This window comes from Diabrotica undecimpunctata, chromosome 8 (assembly GCF_040954645.1).
Source record: "Diabrotica undecimpunctata isolate CICGRU chromosome 8, icDiaUnde3, whole genome shotgun sequence".
In the NCBI taxonomy this organism is placed as follows: domain Eukaryota; kingdom Metazoa; phylum Arthropoda; class Insecta; order Coleoptera; family Chrysomelidae; genus Diabrotica; species Diabrotica undecimpunctata.
In genome coordinates this window covers 57,878,881-57,903,045 of record NC_092810.1, presented here as the reverse complement: position 1 = coordinate 57,903,045, position 24,165 = coordinate 57,878,881, and the positions used below count along the sequence as shown (strand labels likewise).

The window sequence follows — 24,165 nt, the reverse complement described above, 5'->3', positions numbered from 1 at the left end:
TATTGAAAATCTATTACCAGAAGAATTATGTTTAAGATGCAGATATGCAAATGATATCCGAAACAGACAAAATCTTGACCACTCTTTCATCGATAGAATATTATTTACGGACAAAGCTATATTTACACGCCATGGTGTTTTTAATCTAAGGAATAATCATTTTAGGAATTTCTGAACTATTTAAATTTTTTACAAAATAATTTTATTGATTTGTTGGAAGAATTGCCTTATGAAAGATGGTATACCACTACATTATACGAGGGCAGTGAGAACATACTTTTAAATATCACCTTTCCTAAACATTGGAATGGTCGTGGTAGTAATTTTCCTGGATCACCACGTAGTCCAGAATTTAATCCTTTCGAGTTTTGTGTATAAAACACAATGAAACAGCATGTTTATAAGAACCCATAACATTCGCAACCAACTTTGGGAAAAAATAAATACTGCAGCAGTTTCTTTTGAACCAAACATGCTATTTAATATGAGACGACGTTTTATGAAACTTATTGATAACTGCATTAAAAAACATGGTGGACATATTGAACACTTACTTTGACAAAAAGTTTAATGTTATTTAGTTTAACTATTTCTAAATATTGGTTATGACTTCAATTTAATATAAAACGTAAAATGTTTGAAGTAAAATCCTATTATCCTATTATTTTGTAAAATCCTTTGATTATTTTTTTATTGTATTGATATATTTATTTTCTTTAATATTTCGTTAACTATGAACTTTAGTTAAAGATATTTTATACCAAAATTCAGAAGTATTGATGTTTTTGTCTATTGTTCCTTCATTACCTGTAGTAATTGCGTTAAATCAGAATTATGCAGCTAATTTGTAAAATGCGATTATCTTGAAAACTGTTGAGTTTTAAAGTTAATAACTAGTATATTTTTTATTTTTGTCAAAATAATGTATTTTTAATATTTTTTAACACAAATAGCGCTAACTTGAAGAGCAAAAAAAGTTAAGCGCAAATTATTACCAGATAGGTAGCATATGTGGCGCACTCTATAAACTACAGTAATGTTTGCATTCAATTATAATTTCTGATACGTAATAGTACCCAGTTGTAAATTTTTATACCAAAATGTTCACAAACATGAAAGCTATAGCGAAAAATAAAATTTTAAATTTCCACTTTAACACCCTGTATCTTTCTTAATATCAACATTCTATTAAAGCAAGTTGGATTAAATCGTAATACTTCAAAGTGTAAAATCTACTGTTTCTTTTTGTATATATATATATATATATATATATATATATATATATATATATATATATATATATATATATATATATATATATATATATATATATATATATAGTGACATTAGAAGTGTTACACCCAGAAGGAATAATTTCTTGAACTTAATTTGCAACATGGAAACAATAACGTTGTCAAGAATTTTTATTAACAAGTAATAAAAAAAAAATTAATAATGTGTTTGGCGACCCCGTAGCTGAATACACTCCTGTATACGTCTAGGCATTGACAAAATGAAATGATCGATGTCTGCTTTCTCCTTCCCATCATATCCCATACATGTTCGATAGAATTTAAATCCGGAGCACGGGGTGGCCACGGCAAAACATTAACAGCTTCTTGGAGAAAGTCCATAGTTTGACGAGCAATATGGGGACGCGCGTTGTCTTGCTGAAAAAGGACGTCTCGACGGCCATCAACATAACGCACAGCTGTCATATTGCCTCGAATAAACACAAGTGGTGATCGGCTATCATAGGCAATAGCCCCCCAAACCATTACTCCGACTGTCCTGTATACATGTCTCTCAACAGCAAACCCGATATCTCGTCGCTCTCCACGGCGGCGTCTTACCATCCTACAACCATCATGCGTTCCTAAACAGAATCTTGATTCATCGCTGAATGCTACATTACGCCATTCTGCCACCCAATGCTGCCATTCTCTGCACCAATTCAAACTTGATGACAGTGATCCGCAGTCAAAGGAAGCACTAGTCGTGGGCGGAATGAAACCAGTCCAAAGGCTCGAATGCGACGATATAGTGTACGCATACTAACAGGTCTACCTACTACTCCAAACCATTGGTCATCAATTTGACGCGTAGTAGTAAAACGGTCTCGCAGAGCAAGTAATCTAAAGCGCCTATCTTGACGCTCTGTGGCACGCCTCGGTTGACCAGTAGGTCTTCTTCGTGTTCTCTACCTTTGTTTGTCCACACACGACAGACACGCATAACCGTCATTGCCATACAATTAACGCGACGGCCTATTTCGCGATACGACAAACCCATATCTCTATACGCAATAATTCTGCCCCTGTCAAAATCGCTTACATGGTGGTAATTTTGATGTCTTCGAACTCGAGGCATTTTCTTACACTGAATACAATTAGACTGAGGAATAATAACTAAAAATTTCTATACAAACCGGTTTTTACAAATCGGTATCTTCACAAAAAAATTTAAAGGTAAAGGTTTATTTTTACAAAAAGTAGAAAAGATAAAACATTGATATTGTTATCATAGCATGTCTTAAATGTTGTCATTCTGTTATATATATATATATATATATATATATATATATATATGAGTGAAAAGGAGATAATGATGGGAGATACCCTTTTTACCTGAGGAAGCAAAATAAAACTCGGGTGCTTCGTTAGATGTGCTTTTTAATTAATAGTCTAAGCTTTCGTCAATGATTATGACAGTAAACCGTAGCGTTTTAATTTGTGTAGTGGTAAGTCGATTGTATCCAACTGTTGTTTGGAGGGACCTCGTTTTAGATCATGTATTTTTTATTAATTTATCTATAATTATTAGAAATGGTAAGGGAACTCAGTTGATCCACTTGTTTCACTCCTCTTTCTAGAAAAAAAACCGTCTGACCTTCCTCCCTGATTTGTTCTTTCGCTTTAGTATTTTTATATACTGCTTTTACTACTTGTATTAGTTTACTCGAAGTTTTCAGTATAATCCCGAGTAAATAAATATAATGTTGTTCCTTGCCTCTCTATTTTTCTTTCTATTATATGTCATAGTACAAAACTATTATCTATTGTCTGTTTTTGTTTTCTGAAGGCCACTTGTTCTTCTTCTAGGTTGTTTTCAGCTTCGGCTTTTAATTTATCCCCTATTATTTTAGTATATAATTTAAGTGTGTATAGTTTAGTGTTGCCCAGGACATTTCTCTAAGTATTTTTTTTATTTCTTTTTTGTAGTTAGTCCTTCCAGTCCTTCCCAAATAAAGGAGTCCTTATCCACGACCTAGCTCTCTAACTAAAACACGAGTAGCCATTCGCAAACGTTATAATTTATTTGCTTATCCTGTCTCCAAGCAAAGTAATTGTTCAGCCCCCTTCCTTTTAACCTCCTATAAGCAAATTATGAATTGTTAGCAGTTCACAGCACAAAGGTATAGTTAATAACTCCTCTACTTCTTTAATATTAGTTTTTTTGTCCAAAGGATTTATGTCTTCTTCTGCATGAATATTTTGTAGTTTATTACAACGTTAATTATAAAAGTTGCTATCGATTTTGCTAGTCCGGTTTTATTTTCGATATTATAACTCGGTTGTTAGCCTGCTAAAGGTTAAGAAGGTCCATAAGTAAAAGGTAACATGGGTTTATAAGTTGAGAATGTAAAATCTCCAATGTAAAATTATTTTTCACAATGGAGATTGTTTTAAAAAAAATGATTCCAGCTGCAGAACCCAAAAATATTAATATAGGCTACACATAATAAATAGTTATTATCAAAAGTTTGTTTTATATCTCTAAATGACAAATGCTTAATAATAATTAATCTTGCTTAATAAGAATTTTTTTATTACAGATTTAAAATGGATGACGAGGTTTCTTCTGAAATATATAAAGAAAATAATTATTTCACACGAAAGAAACCGACTTTTGATGATAAAAGTAAGTTTTACTATGTTTATGTATGTATGATGTGATTATTATACTATGACATATTTTAGTATCGCTATTAAATATACTTTTTTTACTGATCAGGGGGTCAGAAACCAAGATCCGGTAGAAAAGGAGAAGGGGCTTTTCAGGTCGTAAACTAGCAAATCCCTCGATAAGAGATAATCAACTAAAGATTAAAAATAGGTACGTGGAACGTTCCAAGTATGTATAAACCGGGAAGATGAACAACATTATCCAGGAACTGCAAATATTAAATACTAATATATCCCGAAAAAATAATAAAAACAAAAATAAACTCAAGGATTTGTTGAACCACACATACATTAGAACAACTGCTAAAGAAGAAAAGAATATAGGATAGGGTATCAAAAGTTAATTGTTGATAATGAAGTATTAAAGTGGATCGGTAAAAGAGAAAATCTGTAAAAAATAAATTATACCAGTTCAAAAAACTAATAAAGTATAACGACATTAAGACATGAAGACATTATTACAGAGATAACCCGGCAACGAAAAAAAAAAACACAAAAAGAAAAAGACCAAACAAAAAAAAAATAATAAAATCAAATGAAGTAATGTAAGAGGGATATAAGAGAAAGCTTCAAAGAAGGAAAATTGAAGCAAATGGTACTTGAACTTGGACAATAATTTCAGATCGTAGCGTTACAAGAAATGAAGCAATTATGGCAATTTAGGTAGAATATAGATTACTTATTACTTATTATTTAGTACCGGAGGAAATAATAGAATGCTAGGTATAGGTTTTTTAATATATAAGAAATTTAGAGCGTCAATTGTCGAATTCAGGTCAATATCCGATAGACTAATTGCAAAAAATTTCATTTATAAATATACACGCGCCTTCTGAAGAAAACCAAATAGAGGCAAAGAAAGAGTTTGATAATTTACTGGACCAAGTATGTGAAAACATGCCCAAGTACGATTTTAAAATAGTTCTTGGAGATGCCAATGCCAAAATAGATAGAAAAGATATATTTATAAATACGATAGGAAAATACAGCTTGTATTTAATATAAAAGAAAATGGTCACATGCTAATTCATTTTCCAAAGAAAAAAAACCTTTTCATAAAAAGCACCTACTTTCAGAGGATGGATACATAAAGGCACTTACAGGTTGCCAGATTGTCAAACGGTAAATCAAATAGACCATTTTTTAGTAGAGAATAATGTAAAAAAAAGCATAATGCATATACGTTCATATCATCATTAAAGCTTCGCTTGTCCACTGCTGGACATGGATCTCCCTTATAATTTTCCCTCTTGCCTAATTGTGCCTCTTGCATGCAATTCCTATAGCAACGTTTTAGAACGTCAGTTCAACGTGTTAGTGGACGACCTTTTCTTCGGTAGGCATCATCGCTTGGTTTCCATTCTAGTATCCGATTTGTCCATATGTTATCCGTCATTCGGGCTGCTTGACCTGCTCAGTTCCACTTCCGTGTAGCTATTCTCTCTTTAGCATCAGCCACTCCTGATCTTCGTCGTAGCTGCTGTTTGCACACTCCATCCCCCTTTGAGCCACACGGATCTTTTTTACTGCACTCCTTATCATAGTCAACGTTTCCGCTTCATAATTCAACATTAGCAAAACACACTGATTAAAGATCATTCAAGTGTACGCCCCAACTACAGGACATATAGATAAAGAAGTCCAAATATTATTCGACGAAGACTCAAAATGATAAATACGAAACAACCAATAAAATGAAAAACCAACTGTTATTCAAGAGTTCGAAATATATATTGATAATTATAATACAATGTGTGTGTGTGTGTGTGTGTGTGTGTGTGTGTGTGTGTGTGTGTGTGTGTGTGTGTGTGTGTGTGTGTGTGTGTGTGTGTGTGTGTGTGTGTGTGTGTGTGTGTGTGTGTGTGTGTGTGTGTGTGTGTGTGTGTGTGTGTGTGTGTGTGTGTGTGTGTGTGTGTGTGTGTGTGTGTGTGTGTGTGTGTGTGTGTGTGTGTGTGTGTGTGTGTGTGTGTGTGTGTGTGTGTGTGTGTGTGTGTGTGTGTGTGTGTGTGTGTGTGTGTGTGTGTGTGTGTGTGTGTGTGTGTGTGTGTGTGTGTGTGTGTGTGTGTGTGTGTGTGTGTGTGTGTGTGTGTGTGTGTGTGTGTGTGTGTGTGTGTGTGTGTGTGTGTGTGTGTGTGTGTGTGTGTGTGTGTGTGTGTGTGTGTGTGTGTGTGTGTGTGTGTGTGTGTGTGTGTGTGTGTGTGTGTGTGTGTGTGTGTGTGTGTGTGTGTGTGTGTGTGTGTGTGTGTGTGTGTGTGTGTGTGTGTGTGTGTGTGTGTGTGTGTGTGTGTGTGTGTGTGTGTGTGTGTGTGTGTGTGTGTGTGTGTGTGTGTGTGTGTGTGTGTGTGTGTGTGTGTGTGTGTGTGTGTGTGTGTGTGTGTGTGTGTGTGTGTGTGTGTGTGTGTGTGTGTGTGTGTGTGTGTGTGTGTGTGTGTGTGTGTGTGTGTGTGTGTGTGTGTGTGTGTGTGTGTGTGTGTGTGTGTGTGTGTGTGTGTGTGTGTGTGTGTGTGTGTGTGTGTGTGTGTGTGTGTGTGTGTGTGTGTGTGTGTGTGTGTGTGTGTGTGTGTGTGTGTGTGTGTGTGTGTGTGTGTGTGTGTGTGTGTGTGTGTGTGTGTGTGTGTGTGTGTGTGTGTGTGTGTGTGTGTGTGTGTGTGTGTGTGTGTGTGTGTGTGTGTGTGTGTGTGTGTGTGTGTGTGTGTGTGTGTGTGTGTGTGTGTGTGTGTGTGTGTGTGTGTGTGTGTGTGTGTGTGTGTGTGTGTGTGTGTGTGTGTGTGTGTGTGTGTGTGTGTGTGTGTGTGTGTGTGTGTGTGTGTGTGTGTGTGTGTGTGTGTGTGTGTGTGTGTGTGTGTGTGTGTGTGTGTGTGTGTGTGTGTGTGTGTGTGTGTGTGTGTGTGTGTGTGTGTGTGTGTGTGTGTGTGTGTGTGTGTGTGTGTGTGTGTGTGTGTGTGTGTGTGTGTGTGTGTGTGTGTGTGTGTGTGTGTGTGTGTGTGTGTGTGTGTGTGTGTGTGTGTGTGTGTGTGTGTGTGTGTGTGTGTGTGTGTGTGTGTGTGTGTGTGTGTGTGTGTGTGTGTGTGTGTGTGTGTGTGTGTGTGTGTGTGTGTGTGTGTGTGTGTGTGTGTGTGTGTGTGTGTGTGTGTGTGTGTGTGTGTGTGTGTGTGTGTGTGTGTGTGTGTGTGTGTGTGTGTGTGTGTGTGTGTGTGTGTGTGTGTGTGTGTGTTAAGTAAATATCTTGTTACTTTAGTAAATTCGAGGTCATTGTCTTTACAAAGAGACGCTAATTGTATCCGAACGTCTGCGGTCCCTCAGGTGAGTACCGATTTACTCGTTTTAAAAGGTTCATATTTATTCATGTTGACTTATGTTTAACTTTTCCGTTTCATGTCTGAAATAGTTAGCAAAAAATAATAAATTTCTTTATTAATAATTTCACGAAAAAAAATTATTCTTCACTAAAGGTTGTGCATCACATAAAATCGTTAATCAATCTTATAAAGTATTAAGTGGTAGAGAGGGCTATATTTTAAATTTAGATATACAAGAAAATGTTATTTTAAAATGTTTGTAGGTATTAAAAAGTATGTTCAAGTTTAAATTCATGGCCTTCTAATAATTAAATAAAACATTTAAAGTAAAAAGTAAATAAAAAAATACTTTTGCATTTGTTGATTTTGTATATTGAATAAGTTATCAGTTTATGTATTTTTCCCCTTAATTATCTAGATATTTATTTAAATTAAATATGTAATGTAAATGCCAAATAAAATATAAAATTCGTAAGCCGGCCCTTTGTACTATTTGCCTGAAGATGCAAATCTCTTTATGGCGTCTACTTTATCAGCGGGTTACTTTTAAATTCTGCATAAGTCAGTTCCTATAATTGTGAATGAAGTTTATCTACTATTTCCGATCATACATTCAGTTCTGGTGGTCTTTGAGTATTGTTTTCACGTATCCACTGTGGATTTACCCCACTTCAATACTTTAAATTTGCCCGATTTACATTCCCACAGTTCTCGTCATTATTATTACACCACTAAAATGTAGTCTTTAGTCGTAGTCAACTTCATTTAATTCTTGCAACAACTGAATTTTGTAGGGTTTAAATTAATTCTTATGTAAAAGACGCAAGTCTGAAGAATAACCTACATCATGTATTTGTGCAGTTTTGCGTAAGGATGTATGTGGATTTTTGTCGAAACTCTTCATTCAACTAAAGTTTTTATTATTTTAATTTGAATAAGCCACAATTAAAGGTTAAAGGAAATTTATTGACGTTTCAATTTCCACTTCGGAAATCGTTCTCAAAATACAAACACTTTGTTGCGTAACAACAATATTTAATATTTTTATTTTATTTTATATCATATCATTATTCGCTCCGTGCGTGACTGATGCGACACCTACTGCCTTCATCTGACAGTTTTGGACCTACCAATTTTCAGGTTAAACATATGACATATGTTTGACATTGTTAAATTCATGCGAAATTGACAATTATTAATAATTAACTTTTTAATTATATTTTTTCAGTTTATGTACAAAATAAATGTAGTATTAAAAACTGGGTCTCTCAAAATTCATCATAATATATCTTTTCAACCACAAACGGAAACAAAAGTGAAAAATCTAGTACTAGCAAATCAAGTTTTTCACGTGAAAGAGCATATATTTATAAACAGTAATAGTAAAAGTTACGCTATACAAGCTAAAGTCATCAGGCACTCTGCAGCCTTGAAGCCTTATAAAATATCATTTAAGGTAAATTATTAAAATTTTTCCTATTTCAATTGCATAAAAATGAAGTTACCTGATATTTACTTTTTCATATTAATAACACGGATCCATCTTTTTCTTTTCTCTAATTTATATGTAATCTTTGGGAACCTATTAAAACTACACTTACTATTTTTGCTATTATTAGCACAGTTAAATACGCAATATGTATTTGCACACATTTTTGATAAAATTTATGCGTAAAAAGGTAGGTCCAATTGTGTCATATTTCGCCGCTACGCACGCTGGCATCGTTTCAAAGTACCCCTACCATGGTCAGGCACGGAGCGAATATCACACTGTATAATAGTTTAAGATTTATAAAATTCTTTTGTACCATCTAATAATCTGTATGGCGCCGATAGTTTGCATTCAAATAACTTTCTAGACATAAGCTTCTAAAATCGTCAAAGAATCATAACAATGAAGGGATTAATGATTTCCAAATTATCGGTTTGAGTCATTCGACTATTTCACTCATCTTAAAATTTTCACATAATCTGACCAATCACAAACCAAAGACAGCTTGTGTTATCGCGAAAACACCAACTGTCTTTCAATTCTGATTGGTCTATCAGCTTCGTGTTTTCAACGACGTAACCATGGATACCGATCGTAAAGCAAAGTTTGACGTTTACCAAAAAAATTATTGTATCTGTATACGTCAAAATGAGTCATTTCGGTGGTACTTCAAACGAAGTTATAAACCAAAATATTGAAGAAAATATACCGAGTAACACAAAAAAATCTAAATCTTATATATGGAGACAATTTATGATGTTCTGTGTGGATCGCAACTACAAATTAGATGCAGAAAATAACAACGAAAGACTAGCATTCATTCTAAAAGACTGGGCCTTCAACATGCAAAAAATTGATGGTAGTGATTACAAGGAGAGTGTTATTAAAACCATATGTAACACTACTGCAAAATTGGTACAAGAAAAATATTTCTGTGAGTATCAGAGACATATTGATCCCTTCAAAGATATAACCTTCAAGGAAGCGAGAGCGGCTCGTGATAGTAAGAGAAAATTATTGCAAACTGTACCCGATAAAAGGAACATGAGTTCTGTCGCTATGACTTCGAATGAATATAAAAATATGTGCTTACAATGGGACGAAGACACGCCAGAGGGACTCCAAAAGAAGCAAAATTTTTACAATTGCACCGTTTATAATAATAATAGTCGAGAATAATGTATTTTTTTCGTGTATAAATTATTTATTGTTATAGGTAAAAAATAATTATAACAAATTATTTATAGTTATAATAAATATTTCATGATTATATGACTAATTGTGAATTATTCAAAAAATGGGTAGATTTGGGTTACCTAGATCAAATGTATTATTATTAAATTCCTTTCTCTCATTCTACTGAATTTTTGACCTATTACTTTGTTCATGAAATAGTCTAATAAAATACCACTCGTGATTTAATTTAGCTTATAAGTCTGTCTTTTATTTCTAAAATCAACTGAGTTTCTTAAAGAAAACACCACTCGTCCTACGGACTCGTGGTGCTTTCAAGCAACTCAGTTTCGTTTAGAAGTAAATCGACAGACTTATCGCGAAAATTGAATCACTAGTGGTATTACTATTGAAAATTCCACACATTAACGAAAGTTGAAAAATATCCTTCTCAGGTAATTTTACCAATGAAAGGAAAGTCGAAGGTATGTATTTTAAATGTAAACATATCCTTTATATACATCGAGGGGGTCAGGGGGAATATTTCTGAATTTTTAAGAAACGATTTAGGCATCGGGACAAGGTGTAAGGACAAACACACCTGCGTCTTCGCTCACATTTCTCAAAACTAATGTTTGTATTTTGGGAACGATTTCCGAAGTAGAAATTGAAACGTCAATAAATTTACTTTAAACTTTAATTGTTGCTTATTTCTTTTAAATAATAATTACTTTAAAATGTCACAAGAAAGTAGTTACAGAACAATATCTAAAGTTTTATTGTAATGTATAATAGTTCATGATATATCTATTCGAATGCCATCTTTTATCCGTTCAGTTTCCTTAAAGCGCTTTACAATTTTTGATATCGTCGTCTTATGAATAGAAAAATGGTTGGGGAGAATATTATTGAACAAGTTAAGTACTTTATAATTCGCTCTTTTTTATTAAAAACTTTCTTTACTGTAACACATAAACTAACTATCAGCTTTAGTTATTAATACAATTTATTTTACAAAGCTTTTCAATAAACGTCAAGCTATTGTTAGTTTTAAAAATTATGTCAAAATCACAGAAATCTAAATTTACTAAATTACTTCAAAACTCTTTGGCACTAAGAAGTTTTATTTATTTAAGACCTTCACGACCAGAAAAAATACCAAGTTTTAGATATTGTTGAACTCGTATTGAATTAGGGATTCCAATAATAATACTTACAATCTACAGAGTATTTTGTACACAAAACCAAAGTGACTAATGATATCAGAAAAACCTTAAACCTGGCAACATTATAAGCATCACATTGAAAATCTCTATATTACAGAATAGGCGTGTCTTAGTTCTTGTACAATTTGGACATTCCATTTAAGAGATAATTAGGCATTTTCAGACTTTCAGTGAATCGTCAAATGGGCCATAGAAAACCCAGTGAAAAATTGTAAATTGTTGAATTCCTCCTTCCCTAATTATTTTACACCAAAAGTCAAGAAAAACTATTTGTAGAGGACTGAAATATGTATAGAAAAAAAAAACAAATGTTAAAATTGTTATACGAATTAAACGTATTTCAAAATTTTGCAAGAATATAATACATTTTTCAGGCCACCCCTTAAAGTTAGGCCACACGCTGTGCAAGAATGTGTATGGATGTTTCGGATATTTGACAATATTTGAATTGCCAAAATTTTTATTTTGTGATTTATTGTCTAAAAATCAATAAAGTTGATTAAAAATGTATTCAGTTGAGGAGAAAGTAGCAATAATAAAAATGTTTTATTCTGGCAATAGTGCGCGAATTGTCAGATATTTATTTAGCTTAACATAGGTACCTCAATAAACTAATTACAAGTCATTCAACAATTCAAAGGATTTTACAAAATTTTGAAAATACTTAGACCGTGATTTCTAATTGTACCTATACAAACAATATACAAACATTTTTGAATGTCTAATTACAATTTCTGGAAATTTCTAATTTCTCATTGGTTTAACTAGAAGTTTCATCAATTTTACGATACATTTCCCTGATTATTTTCATAAGTACTCATCTGCTGACTGGAATTTAACTGTCGTTATGTTGTCTCCATTCTCGATTAGATCGTTCTTGATCTTTTTAAAACTACTAGAACCTTCCGCTGGTTACGCAACTTCTCCACTATAAAATGTTTTAGCAACATCGTTGATCTGAGAGTCGCAAAATTTTAAAATAAGTCATAAATAGTCTGTACAGAAAACCAAAAAAAAAATTTTTTTCTTTTGAAAGACAAGGTTTTTTTAACTTGGTTAAAGTGCTAATCTGACCCAAGAACCTTCCTCCTTTTTCCGGGCTTAGGACCGGCAACAAGATCATTGAGGTAGTATGTCAATGATCCTGTAGGCGGAGTTAAAAAGCCTTGACTTACCGAGAAACAAAACTACATCGTTAAAATTAAAATTTTTAACAAAAAATAAAATAATGCCTTTAAACAATTAAGTGAAAAATTAACTGAGTTTTATAAACCTGTCTATATGTTTAATTTATTCAATAGAACTATTTAATTGGTATCACTTGAAAGATATCATTCATATACTAAAACAGACAAATTCCGCAGTGCTTCCTCAACACGCCAAAGTATTAACATTATAAAGACTGATATACGGTATAAAAGATCTAAGTGAAATTAAACGCCTCTATTAAAAACGAAGAAAAAAGGTGTTGAAATTGCTAACTTGCTGCTCAATTAACCTGCAATATAGTACATTAAACGTAACAACATGACTAAAATACAACAAGTAACAGCAATAACATATCAAAGATATAAGGTAAAAGTAGAACTGCCAATTAACAAACAAGAAAAGAAATTCACATATTTAGAAGACTTAGAATAAATTGGTAAAAATTAGAAAACTTTATTTTTTGGAAATAAAAGACACTACACAAAGAGCCGAGATAATTGATATTCCAAAAGAAAGATTCAGTGTTTTCACCAGTCTTAGGTTTCTACTGAAACATTTAGGCGTCGAATATCGCTGTGAAACGAGTGCCGGATCACAGCGACAGGTGTTTTCTAGAATACCATTTACCAGCTGCCTGTGAGCATCTATAGGGTCAGATTTTTAATCTAGGAAGAAGGACAAATTGAAACTTGTTTTATTTAATATTACTAATGACGAAATAATAGGAAAATGTCTACAATAAGATTACACAAAATCAGAGAAGTATGTTTTAGAAACAAGCAACAACATTGTTATGCACTAGTCTAACACCACTTTAATTAAACCATTACATACTTCATCATAATAATTTCTAATATTCAAACATAACAAAACACAAAAATAGAAAATCACCAGGGGAGGACAGAATATCGAACGAACTCCTAAAGTACGGAGGACCAGATTTGACCAAACAACTAATAAAACTAATCCAAAAAATAATAGAACAAAACAGAATTTCTCAAGAATGAAGATCAAGCATCCTAATGCTTCTCTTCAAAACGGAAGACAAATCGGACCAAAAAAATTACAGAGGAATTAATTTATTCAACACAACACTAAAATAAACAACCAAAGTGATAACAAATAAATTGAATGAAATTATAACGCTAGCAGAAGAACAACAAGGTTTAAGGTCGGAAAGATCATTAACCGACGCTATATTTATAATGAGGCAACTGCAATAGTAATTATTAGAATACAACAAACCGGCATATCTATGTTTTGTGAACCTTACAAAGGCATTTGACCGGGCCAAATTAATAGACGATATCCACTTACTGTATGCAAGAGGTATACCTCTAGAAATAATCAAAACCATCGAAAATATCTAACAAACCAACACAATAAAAGTAAAAGTAGAAGAAGAATTAAGCGACCTCATTGAAGCTGGCAATTAAGTAAGACAGGTAGATTCCCCGAGTCCTCTATTGTTCAGCCTGATAATGGATGAAATAATAAAAAAATAAGAACTAAAAAAGGATAACAAATCGGAGAAAAACAACTTAAAATAATCTGCTATGCAGACGACGCCATACTACTCTCTCAAAGTGAAGTTGATTTACAACGTATGCTGCACCAATTTAATATAATTGCCAGAAAATTTAATATGTTAATTTCTCAAAAACGAGGAAATGCATGGTTACAACAGCAAATTTACTAAGATGTAAATTGGAGCGGGGAGGCTAAATAATAGAACAAGTGATGGAGTTTAAATATCTAGGCATCGCATTATTTATCTACGGATAGCTCGAAACCGAAGCGCAAGATCAAATAATACAGCGAAATATGAAACAATATGGAAAAATAAAAATATCAGGAAAGAAACGAAACGTAGAATTTACCAAACGGTTCTCGGACCAATAATGACCTACGCAGCAGAAACAGGACCTGAAACAAACAGGACAAAGAGGACGTTATAAACAGCAGACATAAAAACACTGAGAAAAATTGATGGTAAGACACTATGGGACAGAGCTAGAAGTACAGATATACGACGTAAATGCAAGCTGGAGCACATCACAAACTGGGTAAGAAATAGAAGAGTAGAATGAAACGATAATATTAGCCGAATAACAACAAATAGAGTAGTAAAGACGACAAGAGGCGGTTCCCCAATGATGACGATCAGTGGGAACACGATACAAACGATGGAATGACAACTTACTGGAGGCACATTAAAAAACAGACAAGATCATGTCTATATAAAAAGAAGAAAGAAAAGAGGAGAAGAACAAAACCTAAAACCTTTTAATTTCGATGAATTATTTTCAACTTTATCTTGAGATAGAAGATTTCATTTTTCTCGAAAATGAAAAAAGACACTACACAAAGAGCCGAGATAACTGATATTCCAAAAGAAAGATTCAGTGTTTTCACCAGTCTTAGGTTTCTATTGAAACATTTAGGCGTCGAATGTCGCTGTGGACCGAGCGCCGGCGACTGGCTTACCACTAAAGGTTTTTTCTAGAATACCATTTACCAGCTGCCTGTGAGCATCTATAGGGTCAGATTTTTAATCTAAGAAGAAGGACAAATTGATACTTGTTTTATTTAATATTATTAACAACCAAAATGATAACAAATAAATTGAATGAAATTATAACGCTAGCAGAAGAACAACAAGGTTTAAGGTCGGAAAGATCATTAACCGACGCTATATTTATAATGAGGCAACTGCAATAGTAATTATTAGAATACAACAAACAGGCACATCTATGTTTCGTGGACCTTACAAAGGCATTTGACCGGGTCAAATTAAAAGACGTTATCCACTTAATGTATGCAAGAGATATACCTCTAGGAATAATCAAAACGATCGAAAATATCTACCAAACCAACACAATAAAAGTAAAAGTAGAAAAATAATTAACCGATCATATTAAAAGCGGCAATGGGGTAAGACAGGTAGATTCTCTGAGCCCTCTATTGTTCAGCCTGATTATGGATAAAATAATAAAAAAATCAGAACTAAAAATTGATAACAAATCGGAGAAAAACAACTTAAAATAATCTGCTATGCAGACAACGCCATACTACTCTCTCAAAATAAAGTTGATTTACAACGTATGGTGCACCAATTTGATACAACCGACATAAAATTTATTATGTTAATATCTCAAAAAAGAGGAAATGCATAGTTACAATAGCAAATTTACTAAGATGTAAATTGGAGCGAAGAGGTCAAATAATAGAACAAGTGATGGAGTTTAAATATAAAGGCATCGCATTATCTAGCTATGAAAAGCTCCAAACCAAAGTTCAAGATCAAAGAAATACAGCAAATAGAGCCGTATGCTGCCTGAGTGAAACAATATGGAGAAATAAAAATATCAGGAAAGAAACGAAAGGTAGAATTTACCAAACAGTCATTAGCCCCATAATAACCTACGTGGCAGAACTAGGACTAAAAACAAAGAGGACAAAAAGGATGTTAAAACCAGCAGAGATAAAAACACTTAGAAAAATTGATGGAAAGAAACTATGAGACAGAGCTAGAAGTACAGATATACGACGTAGATGTAAGGTGGAGGTTTAAGGTCGGAAAGATCATTAACCGACGCTATATTTATAATGAGGCAACTGCAATAGTAATTATTAGAATACAACAAACAGGCATATCTATGTTTCGTGGACCTGACAAAGGCATTTGACCGGGTCAAATTAAAAGACGTTATCCACTTACGGTATGCAAGAGATATACCTCTAGGAATAATCAAAACGATCGAAAATATCTACCAAACCAACACAATAAAAGTAAAAGTAGAAAAATAATTAACCGATCATATTAAAAGTGGCAGTGGGGTAAGACAGGTAGATTCCCTGTGCCCTCTATTGTTCAGCCTGATTATGGATAAAATAATAAATAAATGAGAACTAAAAAAGGATAACAAATCGGAGAAAAACAACTTAAAATAATCTGCTATGCAGACAACGCCATACTACTCTCTCAGAATAAAGTTGATTTAGAACGTATGGTGCACCAATTTAATACAACAGCCAGAAAATTTAATATGTTGATTTCTCATAAAAGAGGAAATGCATAGTTACAATAGCGAATTTACTAAGATGTAAATTAGAGCGAAGAGGTCAAATAATAGAACAAGTGATGGAGTTTAACTATATAGGCATCGCATTATCTTGCTATGAAAAGCTCCAAACCAAAGTTCAAGATCAAAGAAATACAGCAAATAGAGCCGTATGCTGCCTAAGTGAAACAATATGGAGAAATAAAAATATCAGGAAAGAAACGAAAGGTAGAATTTACCAAACAGTCATCAGCCCCATAATAACCTACGTGGCAGAACTAGGACTAAAAACAAAGAGGACAAAAAGGATGTTAAAACCAGCAGAGATAAAAACACTTAGAAAAATTGATGGAAAGAAACTATGAGACAGAGCTAGAAGTACAGATATACGACGTAGATGTAAGGTGGAGCACATCACAAACTGGGTAAGAAATAGAAGAGGAGAACGAAACGATCATATAAGCCGAATGACAACAAATAGAGTAGTAAAGAGGCACATTGTAAAACAGACAGGATCATGTCTATATAAAAAGAAGAGGGAGAAGAGAAGAAGAACAAAACCTAAAACCTTTTAATTTCCATGTATTATTTTCAACTTTATCTTGAGATAGAAGATTTCATTTTTCTCAAAAATGAAAAAAGACACTACACATCGAGCCGAAATAACTGATATTCCAAAAGAAAGATTCAGTGTTTTCACCAGTCTTAGGTTTCTACTGAAACATTTAGGCGTCGAATGTCGCTGTGGACCGAGCGCCGGCGACTGGCTTACCGCTAAAGGTTTTTTCTAGAATACCATTTACCAGCTGCCTGTGAGCATCTATAGGGTCAGATTTTTAATCTAGGAAGATGGTTAAATTGAAACTTGTTTTATTTAATATTATTAACAACCAAAATGATAACAAATAAATTGAATGAAATTATAACGCTAGCAGAAGAACAACAAGGTTTAAGGTCGGAAAGATCATTAACCGACGCTATATTTATAATGAGGCAACTGCAATAGTAATTATTAGAATACAACAAACAGGCATATCTATGTTTCGTGGACCTGACAAAGGCATTTGACCGGGTCAAATTAAAAGACGTTATCCACTTACGGTATGCAAGAGATATACCTCTAGGAATAATCAAAACGATCGAAAATATCTACCAAACCAACACAATAAAAGTAAAAGTAGAAAAATAATTAACCGATCATATTAAAAGTGGCAGTGGGGTAAGACAGGTAGATTCCCTGAGCCCTCTATTGTTCAGCCTGATTATGGATAAAATAATAAATAAATGAGAACTAAAAAAGGATAACAAATCGGAGAAAAACAACTTAAAATAATCTGCTATGCAGACAACGCCATACTACTCTCTCAGATTAAAGTTGATTTAGAACGTATGGTGCACCAATTTAATACAACAGCCAGAAAATTTAATATGTTGATTTCTCATAAAAGAGGAAATGCATAGTTACAATAGCGAATTTACTAAGATGTAAATTAGAGCGAAGAGGTCAAATAATAGAACAAGTGATGGAGTTTAACTATATAGGCATCGCATTATCTTGCTATGAAAAGCTCCAAACCAAAGTTCAAGATCAAAGAAATACAGCAAATAGAGCCGTATGCTGCCTAAGTGAAACAATATGGAGAAATAAAAATATCAGGAAAGAAACGAAAGGTAGAATTTACCAAACAGTCATTAGCCCCATAATAACCTACGTGGCAGAACTAGGACTAAAAACAAAGAGGACAAAAAGGATGTTAAAACCAGCAGAGATAAAAACACTTAGAAAAATTGATGGAAAGAAACTATGAGACAGAGCTAGAAGTACAGATATACGACGTAGATGTAAGGTGGAGCACATCACAAACTGGGTAAGAAATAGAAGAGGAGAACGAAACGATCATATAAGCCGAATGACAACAAATAGAGTAGTAAAGAGGCACATTGTAAAACAGACAGGATCATGTCTATATAAAAAGAAGAGGGAGAAGAGAAGAAGAACAAAACCTAAAACCTTTTAATTTCCATGTATTATTTTAAACTTTATCTTGAGATAGAAGATTTCATTTTTCTCGAAAATGAAAAAAGGCACTACACATAGAGCCGAGATAACTGATATTCCAAAAGAAAGATTCAGTGTTTTCACCAGTCTTAGGTTTCTACTGAAACATTTAGGCGTCGAATGTCGCTGTGGACCGAGCGCCGGCGACTGGCTTACCACTAAAGGTTTTTTCTAGAATACCATTTACCAGCTGCCTGTGGGCATCTGTAGGGTCAGATTTTTAATCTAGGAAGAAGGACAAATTGAAACTTGTTTTATTTAATATTATTAAAAACCAAAATGATAACAAATAAATTGAATGAAATTATAACGCTAGCAGAAGAACAACAAGGTTTAAGGTCGGAAAGATCATTAACCGACGCTATATTTATAATGAGGCAACTGCAATAGTAATTATTAGAATACAACAAACAGGCATATCTATGTTTCGTGGACCTGACAAAGGCATTTGACCGGGTCAAATTAAAAGACGTTATCCACTTACTGTATGCAAGAGATATACCTCTAGGAATAATCAAAACGATCGAAAATATCTACCAAACCAACACAATGAAAGTAAAAGTAGAAAAATAATTAACCGATCATATTAACAGTGGCAGTGGGGTAAGACAGGTAGATTCCCTGAGCCCTCTATTGTTCAGCCTGATTATGGATAAAATAATTAATAAATGAGAACTAAAAAAGGATAACAAATCGGAGAAAAACAACTTAAAATAATCTGCTATGCAGACAACGCCATACTACTCTCTCAGAATAAAGTTGATTTACAACGTATGGTGCACCAATTTAATACAACCGCCAGAAAATTTAATATGTTGATTTCTCAAAAAAGAGGAAATGCATAGTTACACTAGCGAATTTACTAAGATGTAAATTAGAGCGAAGAGGTCAAATAATAGAACAAGTGATGGAGTTTAACTATATAGGCATCGCATTATCTAGCTATGAAAAGCTCTAAACCAAAGTTCAAGATCAAAGAAATACAGCAAATAGAGCCGTATGCTGCCTAAGTGAAACAATATGGAGAAATAAAAATATCAGGAAAGAAACGAAAGGTAGAATTTACCAAACAGTCATCAGTCCCATAATAACCTACGTGGCAGAACTAGGACTAAAAACAAAGAGGACAAAAAGGATGTTAAAACTAGCAGAGATAAAAACACTTAGAAAAATTGATGGAAAGAAACTATGAGACAGAGCTAGAAGTACAGATATAGGACGTAGATGTAAGGTGGAGCACATCACAAACTAGGTAAGAAATAGAAGAGGAGAACGAAACGATCATATAAGCCGAATGACAACAAATAGAGTAGTAAAGAGGCACATTGTAAAACAGACAGGATCATGTCTATATAAAAAGAAGAGGGAGAAGAGAAGAAGAACAAAACCTAAAACCTTTTAATTTCCATGTATTATTTTCAACTTTATCTTGAGATAGAAGATTTCATTTTTCTCGAAAATGCAAAACGACACTACACATCGAGCCGAGATAACTGATATTCCAAAAGAAAGATTCAGTGTTTTCACCAGTCTTAGGTTTCTACTGAAACATTTAGGCGTCGAATGTCGCTGTGGACCGAGCGCCGGCGACTGGCTTACCACTAAAGGTTTTTTCTAGAATACCATTTACCAGCTGCCTGTGGGCATCTGTAGAGTCAGATTTTTAATCTAGGAAGAAGGACAAATTGAAACTTGTTTTATTTAATATTATTAACAACCAAAATGATAACAAATAAATTGAATGAAATTATAACGCTAGCAGAAGAACAACAAGGTTTAAGGTCGGAAAGATCATTAACCGACGCTATATTTATAATGAGGCAACTGCAATAGTAATTATTAGAATACAACAAACAGGCATATCTATGTTTCGTGGACCTGACAAAGGCATTTGACCGGGTCAAATTAAAAGACGTTATCCACTTACTGTATGCAAGAGATATACCTCTAGGAATAATCAAAACGATCGAAAATATCTACCAAACCAACACAATAAAAGTAAAAGTAGAAAAATAATTAACCGATCATATTAAAAGCGGCAATGGGGTAAGACAGGTAGATTCTCTGAGCCCTCTATTGTTCAGCCTGATTATGGATAAAATAGTAAAAAAATCAGAACTAAAAATTGATAACAAATCGGAGAAAAACAACTTAAAATAATCTGCTATGCAGACAACGCCATACTACTCTCTCAGAATAAAGTTGATTTACAACGTATGGTGCACCAATTTGATACAACCGCCAGAAAATTTAATATGTTGATTTCTCAAAAAAGGGGAAATGCATAGTTACAATAGCGAATTAACTAAGATGTAAACTAGAGCGAAGAGGTCAAATAATAGAACAAGTGATGGAGTTTAACTATATAGGCATCGCATTATCTAGCTATGAAAAGCTCCAAACCAAAGTTCAAGATCAAAGAAATACAGCAAATAGAGCCGTATGCTGCCTAAGTGAAACAATATGGAGAAATAAAAATATCAGGAAAGAAACGAAATTTAGAATTTACCAAACATTCATCAGCCCCATAATAGCAGAAACAGGACTAAAAACAAAGAGGACAAAAAGAATGTTAAAACCAGCAGAGATAAAAACACTTAGAAAAATTGATGGAAAGAAACTATGAGACAGAGCTGGAAGTAAAGATATACGACGTAGATGCAAGTTGGAGCACATCACAAACTGGGTAAGAAATAGAAGAGGAGAACGAAACGATCATATAAGCCGAATGACAACAAATAGAGTAGTAAAGAGGCACATTGTAAAACAGACAGGATCATGTCTATATAAAAAGAAGAGGGAGAAGAGAAGAAGAACAAAACCTAAAACCTTTTAATTTCCATGTATTATTTTAAACTTTATCTTGAGACAGAAGATTTCATTTTTCTCGAAAATGAAAAAAGACACTACACATAGAGCCGAGATAACTGATATTCCAAAAGAAAGATTCAGTGTTTTCACCAGTCTTAGGTTTCTACTGAAACATTTAGGCGTCGAATGTCTCTGTGGACCGAGCGCCGGCGACTGGCTTACCACTAAAGGTTTTTTCTAGAATACCATTTACCAACTAAAAATTGATAACAAATCGAAAGAAACTATAAGACAGAGCTGGAAGTACAGATATACGACGTAGATGCAAGTTGGAGCACATCACAAACTGGGTAAGAAATAGAAGAGGAGAACGAAACGATCATATAAGCCGAATGACAACAAATACAGTAGTAAAGAGGCACATTGTAAAACAGACAGGATCATGTCTATATAAAAAGTAGAGGGAGAAGAGAAGAAGAACAAAACCTAAAACCTTTTAATTTCCATGTATTATTTTAAACTTTATCTTGAGATAGAAGATTTCATTTTTCTCGAAAATGAAAAAAGACACTACACATAGAGCCGAGATAACTGATATTCCAAAAGAAAGATTCAGTGTTTTCACCAGTCTTAGGTTTCTACTGAAACATTTAGGCGTCGATTGTCGCTGTGGACCGAGCGCCGGCGACTGGCTTACCACTAAAGGTTTTTTCTAGAATACTATTTACCAACTAAAAATTGATAACAAATCGGAGAAAAACAACTTAAAATAATCTGCTATGCAGACAACGCCATACTACTCTCTCAAAATAAAGTTGATTTACAACGTATGGTGCACCAATTTGATACAACCGACATAAAATTTATTATGTTAATATCTCAAAAAAGAGGAAATGCATAGTTACAATAGCAAATTTACTAAGATGTAAATTGGAGCGAAGAGGTCAAATAATAGAACAAGTGATGGAGTTTAAATATAAAGGCATCGCATTATCTAGCTATGAAAAGCTCCAAACCAAAGTTCAAGATCAAAGAAATACAGCAAATAGAGCCGTATGCTGCCTAAGTGAAACAATATGGAGAAATAAAAATATCAGGAAAGAAACGAAAGGTAGAATTTACCAAACAGTCATCAGCCCCATAATAGCAGAAACAGGACTAAAAACAAAGAGGAAAAAAAAGATGTTAAAACCAGCAGAGATAAAAACACTTAGAAAAATTGATGGAAAGAAACTATGAGACAGAGCTAGAAGTACAGATATACGACGTAGATGCAAGGTGGAGCACATCACAAACTGGGTAAGAAATAGAAGAGGAGAACGAAACGATCATATAAGCAGAATGACAACAAATAATGTAGTAAAGAGGCACATTGTAAAACAGACAGGATCATGTCTATATAAAAAAAAGAGGGAGAAGAGAAGAAGAACAAAACTTAAAACCTTTTAATTTCCATGTATTATTTTCAACTTTATCTTGAGATAGAAGATTTCATTTTTCTCGAAAATGAAAAAAGACACTACACATAGGGTCAAATTAAAAGACGTTATCCACTTACTATATGCAAGAGATATGCCTCTAGGAATAATCAAAACCATCGAAAATATCTACCAAACCAACACAATAAAAGTAAAAGTAGAAAAATAATTAACCGATCATATTAAAAGTGGCAGTGGGGTAAGACAGGTAGATTCCCTGAGCCCTCTATTGTTCAGCCTGATGATGGATGAAATAATAAAAAAATAAGAACTAAAAACGGATAACAAATCGGAGAAAAACAACTTAAAATAATCGGCTATGCAGACAACGCCATACTACTCTCTCAAAATAAAGTTGATTTACAACGTATGCTGCACCAATTTAATACAACCGACAGAAAATTTATTATGTTGATTTCTCAAAAAAGAGAAAATGCATAGTTACAATAGCGAATTTACTAAGATGTAAATTAGAGCGAAGAGGTCAAATAATAGAACAAGTGATGGAGTTTAACTATATAGGCATCGCATTATCTAGCTATGAAAAGCTCCAAACCAAAGTTCAAGATCAAAGAAATACAGCAAATAGAGCCGTATGCTGCCTAAGTGAAACAATATGGAGAAATAAAAATATCATTAAAGAAAAAAAAGGTAGAATTTACCAAACAGTCATCAGCCCCATAATGACCTACGTAGTAGAAACAGGACTAAAAACAAAGAGGACAAAAAGAATGTTAAAACCAGCAGAGATAAAAACACTTAGAAAAATTGATGGAAAGAAACTATGAGACAGAGCTAGAAGTACAGATATACGACGTAGATGTAAGGTGAAGCACATCACAAACTGGGTAAGAAATAGAAGAGGAGAACGAAACGATCATATAAGCCGAATTACAACAAATAGAGTAGTAAAGAGGCACATTGTAAAACAGACAGGATCATGTCTATATAAAAAGAAGAAGGAGAAGAGAAGAAGAACAAAACCTAAAACCTTTTAATTTCCAAGTATTATTTTCAACTTTATCTTGAGATAGAAGATTTCATTTTTCTCGAAAATGAAAAAAGACACTACACATAGAGCCGAAATAACTGATATTCCAAAAGAAAGATTCAGTGTTTTCACCAGTCTTAGGTTTCTACTGAAACATTTAGGCGTCGAATGTCGCTGTGGACCGAGCGCCGGCGACTGGCTTACCGCTAAAGGTTTTTTCTAGAATACCATTTACCAGCTGCCTGTGAGCATCTATAGGGTCAGATTTTTAATCTAGGAAGATGGTTAAATTGAAACTTGTTTTATTTAATATTATTAACAACCAAAATGATAACAAATAAATTGAATGAAATTATAACGCTAGCAGAAGAACAACAAGGTTTAAGGTCGGAAAGATT

At 33.6% G+C, this 24,165-nt stretch overlaps 1 protein-coding gene across 7 annotated transcripts in view; it reads left to right on the top strand.

The window, feature by feature from the left end:
- Positions 1–24,165, top strand: part of LOC140447590 (methyltransferase-like protein 22) — a 540,943-nt gene that overhangs the window by 389,485 nt on the left and 127,293 nt on the right. For all 7 annotated transcript variants that reach the window (XM_072540330.1, XM_072540329.1, XM_072540324.1 and 4 more), the window contains one exon: positions 3,836–3,921. In XM_072540330.1, coding sequence (XP_072396431.1) covers positions 3,843–3,921 — 79 coding nt within the window. In that variant the 5' untranslated portion in view covers positions 3,836–3,842. The remainder of the gene's footprint in view (positions 1–3,835; positions 3,922–24,165) is intronic.